Source organism: Petaurus breviceps, unplaced genomic scaffold (assembly GCF_028583685.1).
Source record: "Petaurus breviceps papuanus isolate PSGF00001 unplaced genomic scaffold, PetGlider_PUasm1.0 126, whole genome shotgun sequence".
Lineage (NCBI taxonomy): Eukaryota > Metazoa > Chordata > Mammalia > Diprotodontia > Petauridae > Petaurus > Petaurus breviceps.
In genome coordinates, this window is record NW_027185655.1 from 32,868,695 (window position 1) to 32,882,319 (window position 13,625).

General features: G+C 38.2%; 1 protein-coding gene across 3 annotated transcripts in view; it reads left to right on the top strand.

Annotated features, from left to right (window-relative positions):
- Positions 1 to 13,625, top strand: part of GSTCD (glutathione S-transferase C-terminal domain containing) — a 196,000-nt gene that overhangs the window by 145,702 nt on the left and 36,673 nt on the right. For 2 of the 3 annotated variants that reach the window (XM_069094733.1, XM_069094742.1), the window contains exons 6-8: positions 9,068 to 9,183; positions 11,385 to 11,429; positions 12,644 to 12,772. In XM_069094733.1, coding sequence (XP_068950834.1) covers positions 9,068 to 9,183; positions 11,385 to 11,429; positions 12,644 to 12,772 — 290 coding nt within the window. The remainder of the gene's footprint in view (positions 1 to 9,067; positions 9,184 to 11,384; positions 11,430 to 12,643; positions 12,773 to 13,625) is intronic. The other variant, XM_069094751.1, reaches the window with a different exon arrangement.

The window sequence follows — 13,625 nt, forward strand, 5'->3', positions numbered from 1 at the left end:
ACTTCATCATTCTAGATCTCAGTGTCCTCATCTGTAAAAATGAGGAATTTAGACTGTCTGACCTCCGAGATCCTTTCAAGGTCTAAATCGGTGACCTAACTAAACTGTGATAAGTGGTCTGACTCAGCGGCTCATTCTAGAATTCCCGCTGCCAGGAAGGCTTGGGAGTTCTGCACCAGAATGGGCTAAGCCAGTCAGTATCCACAGGAAGTTTGATACCACTATGGTGAGCCCCTGGGAATGGGGGGTGCAGGAGGGAGATGGCAGGTTACCGGAGGAGGAGAAGGTCAAAGGCTGATCAGTGTGGACCAAGCCCCTGAGGAGCCTTTGTACTTCTAGCCTTGATGAGATGGGGAGAAGCCAGTCTTTAAAAGATAAAAACTCAAAAGAAAATAAACTCAATAGTAGTCAAAGTAAGGGAGTTGGACCAGATGCCCTGAAGTTTTTTCCCACTCTAACTCTGTGGTTCAGTAGGATAGTAAGATCATAGGTTCAGGGTTGGAAGGGCCCTTAGGGATCCACTGGGCCACTCCATGGTTGCTTTGTTTGTTTTTTCTTTTCTTCCAGATAAGGAGAGTTTAAGTAGCTTGCCCAAGGTCAAGCAGGTACCAAGAAGAGAGCCATGATTTGAACCTGGGTCCTCAAGTTCTTTCCACTGTCCCTTTGAACCCCAGGGGGTCACAGGTGCAATGATCCCGTATTTAGTACGAACAAGGGGAAGAGAATTTGGGCCTCTAGGGTTCAAGACTGTGACCCTCCTTAAAGAGAAATGGCTCCATAGCTTGTCTTCAAGGAATGTTGTGTTGTCAGTTCTAGGAGGCATCATAATGCTGCTCGAATGTAAGGGGTTTTATTTGTTTATCATGACCTGTGATTTCATCCTTGTAGGGAGCTCCCAGTGAGGAAACTCTGTCCATCAACACCAATCTGTTTATGTTGCTCATAGTTAGATGATAGCCTGGACAAACACCCAGAGGTTAAGTGACTTTCCCAAGGTCACAAAGTCAATATGTGTCAAAGGCGGACCTGGAACTCAGGTTGTTCTGACCCAGAGGGGAGTTGCTCCAGTGCCCATAATGTCTGATTTAACATATATTATAAATATATGTTCTATATATTATATATAGTTATATATGTTATAGATTTATAATAATGTATTGTAAATATATTTTAAATACTGATTTAACATGTATTATTTGGTTATATGCATTCACTCATCCTCACAGCAGCCCTGCAAGGCAATGGAAATGATGTTTATCAGGTCGAGAATGACGTTAATAATAATTTTTGTTTCTTAGGACACAAATTTTGAAATATGAAGAGAAAAAAGAGAGACTACCATAACCTGAGCTGTGAACATTTGCAAACACAGAGAAAAACTCAGAAAATAGTATTTTATTTTATTTTATTTATTTTTCTGCTCTGGCAGGTTATAGACAATAGGAATTAGAGTTGATGCAGAAGTGAATCTTTAAAAAGTCAAGTTCTGTAAAATATTTATAGAAATGTATATATGTATATCATACACACATATTTACATGTATGTGGTAGAGACCAAGCTCTAGGCCCAGGTCTGCTAGTAACCGACTGTCTAACCAGGAAGAAATCACCCAGCCTTTCCTGCTCTTTGGTTTCCTCATTTGGAGAATGCGGGGGTTGGTCTGGCCAGTCCCTCCATTCCCCCACAGCTCTCTTAGCATCTTTCATCTGTAAAACTGTGGGTTGACCCAAAGTGATCACCACTGGTCTCTTCCCACTCTAAATCCTCTGATCCAATGGCTTGATGAATCTAGAAGCCGTTTATCAATTTAATCTCATCTCATTTTATTTGAGAAAGGATCTACCCATTAGAGCAAGTATTCAGGGATTTTTATTTTTATGTTTTTTACACACACAGAGAACCAGAAACCTTGGGCAAGATGGGTGGGTGGGAGCCGGGGTCACCATGGGGGGTGGGAGGGAGTGGAGAAGGGAGGGAGACATAGTATCTCCCATGCCAAGAATGTTCTCTCTCCTCCCCTGTACCTCTTAACTTCCCTGGCTTTCATCAAGACTCAGCTCAGAGCCCAGCTTCTGCAGAGGCCTTGCCTGGTCCCCCAGCTCTTCACATCTCCTCCAGTATTACCTTCCATCAACTCTACAACTCTACGTGTGTCTGTATGTAGCCAGCTAATCGTTTGTTGTCTCTCCCATTAGATGCAAACTCCCTAAGGACAGATGCTGTTAGACTTAGAACTTTTGTATCCCCAGCCCTGGCACATTGTAAGCCCTTAAGAAAGGCTTGATAACTGACTGACATTTAGAGCCATGAGCTAATTCAGAGCACAACTCTCCCTTTTATTCCCCCTCCTTAAAACTTTAAGAAATTCAGATGCTTTTCCAACCTTTTAAAACCAAGACTTTGCAAAAAAAAAAAAGTCCCTGATTTTTTAAGGTTTCACATTTATAGTTTCTTAGGTTGCTATTTATTTCTTTGAATCAGAAATTCACTAAACATTGTCCTAATGACCCAAAAAAGTCAATAACATTCCCAAAGGTAAATTAATGTGCTTTTATTGAATAGCCTCAACACCGAGAAAATTTGGAATAATGCAAATATATAGCTAAAGTTTGTGTTACGTAAATATTTTGCAGAACCTGCTCCTCCCTTGAAGGAGAAAGGGAAGAAATAATTAAATAACCAATTCTCTAAAGACTTACTGTTTTGTCTCAAACTTTATGGCCTTTTTGTTTAATTTTTGTTTTTTGGGCAACTTAGGGATTACAATCCACATTTTTAATAACACATCAGTGAATGCTTACTTTTGTATAAAGTTGTTAAAGAAAATGAAATTTGTTTGCACTATTTCTGGGTTCTAGTTTAAAAGCCCCAAAGAAGAGGTAAAAAGATTTTAAGATTTTCGTTGTTCACCATAAACGAAGCCTACAAATATCTCCTTTGGCAGGGTTTGTGGTTCTGTGACATTCTCCACCATAGTAGATGTTTCTCTCTCAATTCTTATTCTGTTGTAGTAAACTTTAGGGATTTGTTTGGGAGTTTCACATTAGAATTCTATATGGGGGCAGAAGAGGGTATATTCTTCTTTTAATCAGCATCTAAAATATTGTGATGAGGCAGCCAGATGTGCATGGCCTGAAAGTCAGGAACACCAGAGCTTAGGTCTCGCCTCTGACACACAGATTGTCTGTGTGACTCTGGGCAAATCCCTTAACGTCTCAGTGCCCCAGGCCATTCTCTGGACTGCAGAGCAGGTGCTGGCCTGCAGTGGTAGGGTTCCCTATACCAATGAAATTATAAGTCCAGTCCTTATCCTTTAAAATACAGTAATATGAAGATCTTCCCCATCTTTGTTCATTTTTTTTCTTCCTGGATAATTCTCTTTTGCAACAAAGTGATTGCTCAACCTCCCTGTAAATTACTTCTCAGCAAAATGAAAAAGTTTCCTGCTGGCAAATGGGAAGAAAGGAACTTTTTTTTGTGGAAAGCATAACACCCACAGTTCAGTTCAGTAAACAGAGTGGTTTATAAGACCTAAAATAATGCTGAATTGATACATCCCCAAGATACTTAAGTTCAGAAACTAATTTGCTACTCTGTATTGGTCGACCTGTTCTGGACCATTTCATTTGGGGGATAAAATAAAATAAATAGGTTTTCAGTACTGAGTCTCAAGAAAAATATAATCACTTTTACATAAAATATAAATGGGATGGGCAATTCCCTCTGGGCTGTGTACCAAAAAGAACTGCACGGCCCCTTCTTGCAGACCTGACCTGAGATTCTGAGAGCATGTTCAACTAAAGTCTTCCATTTACCCTCCCTTTAGAAGAATTCCAACAGACTTTTGTTATCTTTGTAGTCTGAAGTGTGGGGCACATGGATGAAAGGGGAAAGACAAGAGTTTGTATTTAATCTTTGTGCTTATATTAGCCTTAATGAAAAATAAACGTGGGTTCAAGTCCTACCTCTGACATGTACTTCCTGGACAAGTCATTCAACCTGTCATTGTAACTCTCCTGGATAATAAATTGCATAGAACATGCCAATTTCCATTGGTAGAGGAAGTTTTCTCACCCAGGATCCCAGTGAAATCACAGGTTCTGTTCCCTCTGTGCCGTTTCAGAAATAGTGTGTAGATTTAAGCCAAAGCTAATTTTAAAGGATGTTATATTGAAATAAGTTGTCTATGGCAAACGTAGGTAGGAGATCCTTAAAAATAAGAAGAAGAAACATAAAACTAGTAAGGTAAAGGCTTGGATGCCTTTGCTGTGATGTGGAAAGATGCTCAATGAAACAATAACACTTCAGAGAATTCTTTGCAATGTCACTACTTTTTCAGTTACATCTTAAATCTGCCCAGGCCCGAGAGGGACAGATGTTCTCAAAGCAGCACAGATAGCCAACACCATATATCATCTCCTAAGGTGTCATAGATGTCAGATGCCTTCAGATTCCTGAATTGCACCCTGGATACTTAGCCAACCCCCCTTAGAATCTTTGAGTAGTAGCTTTTTTCTGAAGTCTGTAGAAAGACACTTGCTTGATACTTACATGATATCACTGTACATAGGGTGGCAGGAGATGAAGTCATAAAAGCAGAGACAATCTCTAGCACAACTTTCATGCATTCATTTGACTTGTATTTTTGAACGCCTATCATATTTATTGAAATGTACCTCTATTCTTTCCGTTTACTCAGACTCATGGTTCCACCTTACATAGTAGTAGTCCTGGGAGGCATCATCTTTATTTCAGAATAACTAATGATTATAGCTAATGATAGCTAACAGTTCTATTCTAAAATGATTGTTATATAGAGTTGTACCACCTCAGGAATTTCAAAGCGAGTTGTTTCTAACAGTATACACAGCAGGTTTGCTAATGTATTAAGAAAATCAATACAGTTATTTTGGATGGACGTGAAGAATTTGGAAAAATAAAGACTTAAATAAAGTATGTTATAGTAGCGAAATTTCTGATTTTACAGTCTTGGGCCCTTTTGTCTCTGATAAATATAAGAAGTTTGCTTTTCAGTGATATTTATTTAAAGGGCTTGGTATATCTTGCTTGTCTGCCATTTTGTTAGTAGTTAAGAACCTGAATTCTTGTTGAAGTATGCTCTTAAATTCTATAGTAATTACATATAATATACTTACTTCCCTGCCTTGTATGAGAAAAGTTTAAATCAGTGGCATTGTATGATATTTTTAAGCATTTTCTTACTGAATTTTGGTGGTTAATTTTAAAATATAGGGGTGGCTAGATGGCACAATGAAGAGAGCACTGGCCCTGGAGTCAGGAGGACCTGAGTTCAAATCCAACCTTAGATACTTAACACTTATTAACCGTGTGACCTTGGGCAAGTAACTTAACCCCAATTGCCCTGCCTTCTCCCCTCCAAAAAAGCAAATAAATAATGTATAATTAAGCTCCCCTGATGTAGTTGTTGGCTATCCTGTAAAAAAAAAATTCAAGAAAGACAAGAACGGTTTTCAAGCTATATTTAATTTAAGGCAAAACTAGTGACTCTTCATGACAATAATGAGGCCATTTAACTGGCACTGTCTGTTCTACACTGGGCTTCATATTCTTAGTCTCTAAAATGACATTGGACTAGACAACCTTTAAGGTCCTTTAGAGCTCCAACTCTGTAATCCTATGATCCTACACGGTAGCACTTTTTGTATTTTCTATGGAAATTAAATTGTCTCAATGGAGCTCAAAGCACTTTAGACTTGATCACATCATCTCAAAGAATTAGATACCTGTTTTGGGGTAACCATTTTATATACAACCTTTAAGCACTGAGAATCAGATTGATGGCTAGACAGTAACTGCACTGGAACCCCTTGTCCATGACTCCATAAAGCAGACCATGCTAACATTAATCAGGATGGTCTTTGTTAGTGTTGTGGATGAGCCAGCGTTTGGAAATGGTACCATTCATTATAGTTTCTTTTATTGCTGGCACCTCTTTCTTCTACCTGCCTTGCAAAATGCTGATACAAGTGGCACATTTAAGAAAGCTTTTCTCAACAACTCACTCACAAAATCTGTCCAATTTGTGTAATTGTATGCATTTTCTAGTCTTATTTCTGTAGCTTTGCAAACGTTTGGCATTTTTAAAGAACTTTTAAAAGTAATTTCATTTCAGCAATTATAATTTTTGCCTGTTTCATTATATTTAATTTTTTCAAAGAACTTTTCATGTATAGAATCACAAAGAAATGTTTGAAAAGTAGAACAGTCAAAAGAAACTTTAGTTCAGAAGTCTAATTTGTATCTAAGTATTATCTTTCTCCTTGTACAAGTAAATTACGCTGTGCAAGGTAATTTATTGCTTCAGGCTAAAAAAAAAAGAGAAAAATCAAAACTATCTAATCTGGGCCATGCACTATTGGCTGGAGCCCTGGTCCTGGCAACCCAGAATGGTATAAATCACAGCTCCCTTGTTTGGTCAGACTGTGCAGAACTTCATTGCCTTATTTGATGCTTTGGAAAAATTATGCTAGTGTTTCAGCATATCTCTTTTCTAGCTTGAAACATATTCTCTGAATGCTGATTTTTTTTAAATGATGAAGACAGTGTCTGAAAAGCATTAAAATGGTTTAAACATCTAGGTTTCCAGTGAATTGGGCAAGGAAAATGTTCCACTGTGGGCAGAATGATAATGTCACAGAACAAGTAAAATGATTTTATCAAAAGTTTGAACCATTTCGGGTTGCTTTCTTTACTAATACCTAGAAAAACTAGGTTTATTTTAGCTGAACTATAATGGATCAGAACTCTAATTCCTGTGTTTATAAGTAGTTTCCAAGACACTAGGACAACGTTAAAAATAGAAAATCACATTGAAAAATTAGTACCAAATCTCAGTATACCTTTTCCTAATTCACTGAACTTTTTTGAGGCTATGTTCAAATTTCCAGAAATTTCATGATATTTATAAAATTTGGATTTTAAAGGCAAAATATACTTCAATAAAGATGTTCTTTTAGATAATGATCTGGACATCTTAGCACCATCTGTGTCTGTCTGGGGCAAGCAGCCTCTTTGTCATTTTGCTTAAATTTCTAAATGCCAGCTTTATACAGATAGGAAAATATTCCAATAGATTCCTTGGATACTTTTCTGGATGGATTCCTTCCATGTTAACGTACTGCTTTAGCAGAATAAATGCTTTGTATTTTCTTTTTAACATTTTAAATGTTCAAATAAGTCTAAATTGCTTGTGAAAACATGTCAGCATGTGCTATTTTGAGACTCTCTAATAAATGTCTTTTGACTACTCCTAGTCTGAGGCAAAACCTAGTTCTCTTTGACTATTCTTGTGCAAAATCCCTTCACCAATGAATGAGAAGGCCCTACAGAGTAGATCAGTTGCAGAAAATGTTTGTACCATGCATCCTGACCTAGAGCCTGCTCAGCCAGAATATCCTGTGCAAAGCTAGCATATTTTAAAGAATCCAGACTGAGATGTAAATGCTACAGTTAAAAAGAAAAACCTAAATGTCACGAACAATCCTTCCACAGGAGGAAAGCCAAAACAGTGTTGCTTAAAGATTCTTCTCATCTCAGAGATAGACCATGCTGTACATCCCCCAAAATGGAGATCAAGGATACCTTTGAAAACTTTTTCTTCAGGAAAAACTTTTTGAGTTTTTTTTTCTTTTTACTTGAATCACTAAAACTTGATAGGTCAACATTTTATTTACCTCTCTTTTGTAAAGGGCATTCTTGAAATATGTCAGTATTGTGCTGGCCAAGTAGTTTCATTGATTTGATGTTTTGATGGACTTGATTAGTGACTATAGAAAGGAGAGCTCAATTTGTTTCTTGTGGATGGGTTTAGGTCTTTCCCAGATGGAGAATGCCCCTCTTTCAATTGTAAATTGCATTAAGTTTCAAGGGAAAGGAAGCTACTTAAAAGAGCTGAGAGAATTTGACTTCCATTTAATGATAGGATTCATTCATATCTTTCAAATGGTGTGATGCTCAAGTTACCAGGACTTCCTAGATGCCACACAGATAAACAGTACCTTTCTGTGCCAGGGAAATAAGGATGCCCTGTGTTATGTAGCTGCCTTCTCCAAATAGGTCTAAATACTCTACAGATATTAGTTGTTCTTCTCAAAATCTCTAACATAGGGATGCTTCTCATAATTAACTCAAGAAATATATACCTAGCATCATAATATTTTAGAGTAAAAGGGACCCTAGAAATCCAGTCTGACTCAGACCTCTGCTGGAGTTCTTTCTACAACATTCCAGACAAGTATGAGGCATCCAGCCTGTACTTGAAGGTCTCCAGTGATAGGGGAGCTCATTATTTACCCTGCGTTGTATGGACTGGAGTGCGATTGGAATTGTGCAACTAGAGCCGAGAATTCCTTTAGAGGCCATCTAATTCTTTGTTGTACGGAGGGGTAAACACTGATTACTAAGATTGCTTCCAACTCCCTCGAATTCTGTAATTCTGCTTTTGGATGGTGTTAATTGTTAGGGAAATTATCTTTTATTGAGCTGAAATCTGACTCTTGGTTCCCAGCCATATTGCCAGAATAACCAGATTTCTTTTTTTGACAGTGTCACTAAACTGGTAAATGAGAGGAATATTGTAGATATAGTTTACCTATATTTTAGCAAAGTGTTTGATCAAGCATCTCATGCCACTCTTGTGGAAAAAATGAAGCTACAGGCTAAATGCAGTCAGAGTGATTCAGATGTGTTTAAATGGCTGAAGTCAAAGAGCGTTTATTAATGGTTTTGATGTCAGCTTGGAAGAAGGTCTTCAGTAGAGTGTCCTAGGTCTATGCTTGACATTATGCGCTTTAGCAGTTTTAATTAACCAGACTTTTCTGCTTGGCTCTTCCCATCTTCTGAACTTCCTTCTACTCTTCTCTTTCCTGTATAGATCACTTGACTTTCTTCCTCCATAGTTCATTGACAGCTTATATTTTGTCATTGCCTTGGAATATGTCATTTAACTCCTTAGGATCCTACATGTGCCTTCTTAGCTTTTTACAGTAGCAGATGACTGCGTTCTTTCCATTCTGTCCTTTCCAGGCAAGATGTCCACTGAACGTGCTTTGCGAAAGCAGCAGCAATTAAACAACCTGGTCTCTGTGGTGACAAATATGGCCAAACCTGGTGACATTGTTGTGGATTTCTGCAGTGGTGGGGTAATGGATCTTTTCCCTCCCTCTTCCTTTTTTTCCCCATTTTTGTCCAATAATTCTAATATTAATCCTAATAATAAAATCTAATACATAATTCTAAACCTGTGCAATTATATTATATCCCACATAGTACTGACGGTCATAGGCAGGCAAAAGGACCACAATTTAGAGAACCAGTTCCTATCTGCCCCCAAAAAGCTGTAGAAATACAACCAAGAGAAAAATAAATGGACAGACAGCTAAAGCATTTCTTAAGCTCTTATTATGTGCCTCCCTGCCTCAAGCAGCTTACATTAGAATTGAAGAGGACTCACATAAAGAAACTGTTGGAAAAGGGGAGGAGACAGCCTCCCTGAGGTATGGTGAGGAGACTGCAAGAAGTGGTCTGGAGGCCTGGTTCCCAGAGAGAGAAACCAAAGGTCTCACCTTTCAGAGCCAGCTGTAGTCAGGAGTGAACTCTGATCCTTTCCTAGAGTGGTTGAATGGAAGATGTCAAAGAGTAGGGCCATGGAAAAGAGACTGCAGTGCATGGTGGGGTGCTTGTTTTTTGGTGAAATAAGCAGACAAAAAAGGAAACTAAAGACAAAAATACCGCCCCCCAAATTAAAAAAAAAAGCACTAACCAACTTGGGGAGCTACTAGAATTACCTGCTTGGTGCAGCTTCTCTCCTGCCACTTAATCTGCTCAGGTAACTGGCTTCTGTTCCGCTAATACCAGTGGGGAGAGAGCCAAAGAATCCAAGGTTCATCCCTGTAGAGCTGGAAGGAGTTAAGGGCCGTCCAAGCAAGGGCCTTCATTTTACAGATAAGAAGACTGAGGCCTCAGAAGACGAAGTGATCTGGCCAGGGCCCATGTAGCCAGTGAGTGTCTCGGGCAGGATGTGTTGAGGGGTTGAGGAGTTGCTGTCACCTGATACAAGGGAAGGAGCTGTCTGCAGCTTCCTGACTGACGCTGAGGCAGGCAGTCATGTCAAAGTTAATTGGGGAACTGGAGGGAAGGGGTAAAAGTGAACTTGCCCTTCCAGACTTAAATCATACTTTAGAAAAAGCAGCTTTCATTAAAATTATTAGGTATTAGGCCAAAAAAAAAAAGCAAAGTGGAAAGGGAATCTTCCCAAAAAACCCAAATACTAGTAAAAGATTAATATTTAATAATAGTGTAGACAATAAAAAAAACTGAGGCAGAGATGCATTATTGAATAAATATTAGGGAAACTGAGCAGCAATTTAGCCAGAAATAAATTTGGATTATCACCTCATACTGTATGCCACAATAGCATCCAATAGGATAAAAGAATTAAGCATAACAAAGTGAACAATTGAGAAAGCTGGAAGAAGAGGGAATAGTTCAGTTGTCTCATTTGTGGACAACAGACAAAATTGTAACTATTAAATAAATAGAAGGAATTGTTAGGGGTAAGAAATATGAATGATTACATAAAAATAAAGTTCTCTAGAACAAAATATAATCAAGATAAAAAAATGGCATTGGGGAATACATTTGTAGCAAATGATAAAACTTACCATCTAAAATTCTAAGGCTCTTATAACAAATATAAATGGTAGCACCTAGTCACCATTGTATGAATGTTCAAAGGATCTGAAAACAATTCATGAAAGAAGATATATTTTGAAAAATCATTTGAAAAAAGTCTCAGCCTCACTAATAATCAGAGAAATGCAGATTAAAACAGCCTTGAGGCACCATACTTCACACTCATCCAATTGGCAGAAAATAACTAAAAGTGACAAAAGCTCATTGCTGTTATAGTTATAGAAAATCAAGTGCATGCTTCAATTGCTGGTGGAATACAAATTGGTAGAATCTTTGTGGAGTGTAAAATGTTGAACTAGATTCACAAAAATAACCCTACCTCTTGACATAGTAATCCTATTACTGGGAATAAACCCCTTTGACTGCAATCATAAAAGGAAAAAAATTAATCTTTTCCTTTGTAGCATTATTTGTCATTGCAGAGAAATATAAGCAATTTAAACATCTGATACATGGCTAAAAAGATGTAGAAATGTATTCTAAAGTGTAAGTAGTTATAAATGTATGCTTATTTGGTTTTATTGTTTAAGGTTAAGTGCAGAATAAATAATGTGGAGAGAGAAAAACCCTTTTTGGGGGGATGGCCATCTCAGAATGCTCAGATGTGCCAGGGACAAATATTAACATCTTTACTCTCTGCCTTTTACAGGGACATGTTGGAATTGTCCTTGCTCACCTGTTGCCATCATGCCAGGTAAGGACTGAGAAACAGATTGAAGGAAAGTTAATTTTCTTTGAAGACCATCATAACCCAGAATTCTGGAATGCTCCATAAAGATAAATGAGCAAACCAAAGCTGACTTTCCCCTTTTTTATAGTCTGCTTTTTGCTTTATTTAGAGGGAGAGTGTGGAAGTGGAAGGATGGTTCCTTTGGTCTGAGTTCCCTGGTGAGCAAACATTTCTTCCCAACACAGATCAGCCACTTGGGTGTAGATGAGCATTTTGGAGGGTTTCCTAGGTTACTGAGGGTTTTCCTTGCTGGGTCACACAGCCAGTGTGTGTCAGAGTTGGGACCTGGACCTGTCTTGCCTGGAGGGCCCAGCTGTCTCCTTGCCATGTGGCCTCTCCAGTGCCCTGCTTGTTGTATTTCAGTTGCCTCACTTGTGTCTGACTCTTCGCAACCCCATTTGGAGTTTAATTAGCAAAGATACTGGAGTGATTTGCCGTTTCCTTCTCTAGCTCATTTTATAGACGAGGAAACCGAGGCAAACATGGTTAAGGGACTTGCCCAGGGTCACACAGCCAGTAAGTGTCTGAGGCCAGATTTGAACTCATGAAGATGAGTTTTCCTGACCGTAGGCACAGCACGCATTGCACTGTGCCACCCAGCTATTCCAGTGCCCTTGTTTACCATGCTTGAAATCCCGAAAGCCTTTCAGATATGAACATTAAAGAAGCATAGTTTAGATTCAGGTAGAACTTGTGTCAGATTTCTAAGTGGTGGGAGGGCTATACCCAGGAACTTTTACCCTCCTTGCTGAGCTCAGTTATTCTTGGAACCTGTGCAGCCACAAAGACATTACTGATCTAAAAACAATAATTAGACATAAATTGGCCAAAGAAGAAAGTATAGTAACCTCTTGATTTGAATGCCTTCAGGCTCTGTGAGGATTCAAGCCAATGTTAGCTCATTTTACCTTTATTCTTTAAACAGAAGAAGTATTTACTATCCAAACCAGTAATATAAACAAGATTGAAGACTGTGTGTTCAACCTGCAAAGTAAACTTTCCAAATGTTTTGGTTATTCCACTTACATACAAACCACTGTGTCTCTTCTAGCAGTGAATGAACAAGTCTTCCATTTTAAAATTCCATAATTAAAATTATTCATAGGCCTATAAGATGTTATACATTGTAGCTAGAATGTTATTAGCCAGTATAATATTGTTTTCTGTTTGAAATCCAGGTAGTATTGATTGAAAACAAAGAGTTATCATTAGTGCGGGCTAAGAAAAGAAGTGATGACCTGGGTCTGAGCAACATTTGGTTCATCCAAGCAAATCTGGACTATTTTACAGGGAAGTTTAATATTGGGGTAAGTTACTGAGATGTTTCAACATCAGACTTTTTAAATAAGAGAACATTGTATATAGCACACCATTTAAACGAGTAAAAAATTATCAAACTCATTACCAAACAAGAAAATGCATATTATATAAATTTTACTTTGATTTAGTTGAATATGACTGCCTTCTTTTCAGAGAAAGAGAAGGATTTATGTTTTAAAATTAATGGGGAATACATATTTTGATCCATATTTGAAAGTGATTTAGCAATCTAAATATGTAATGCAGACAGATAATAATAAATGACGAACTGAAGAAGGGTTAGGACTCTATAAGAGGAAGAAAGCAGATGAGATTACACTCAGGAAATTCAGCAGTGCTTTTGATGACCAAAAGCCGCTCCCCAGCACAGTCTGTTTTTTAATACCAATAGTCCATCCATTGCAATCTGGATCAGTGGAAGAAATTTCCATGCTGACAAAAATCATATATCATTGAATATATTTGTATATTCTACCTATGAAGCTCCATAGAATCTTAGAACATCTTGGAATCTTAGAACATCTCAGTCTCTTAAGAATCAGTCAGTCATCAGGCATCAGACTTGCGATGTGTCCAACACTATGCTAGGCACTGGGGTTACAAATACAATAACCGAATCAATTCCTTCTCAAAGGTGAGCCAAGGACCAGTAGAGAGATAAGCATGGCCTGTGTGTAATTAGTGGTGTAAGAGATCATGGAAGAAAATGGAGAGTTGCCAGTGGAGGTGTACCAGTCACATAGCATAACAGATGACCAGCCCAGGTACATCATGACCTATTCCAAGACTTCCTATCCATGTCAACTTGCAGAACAATTGAACTAGTGAAGAAGTATCAGT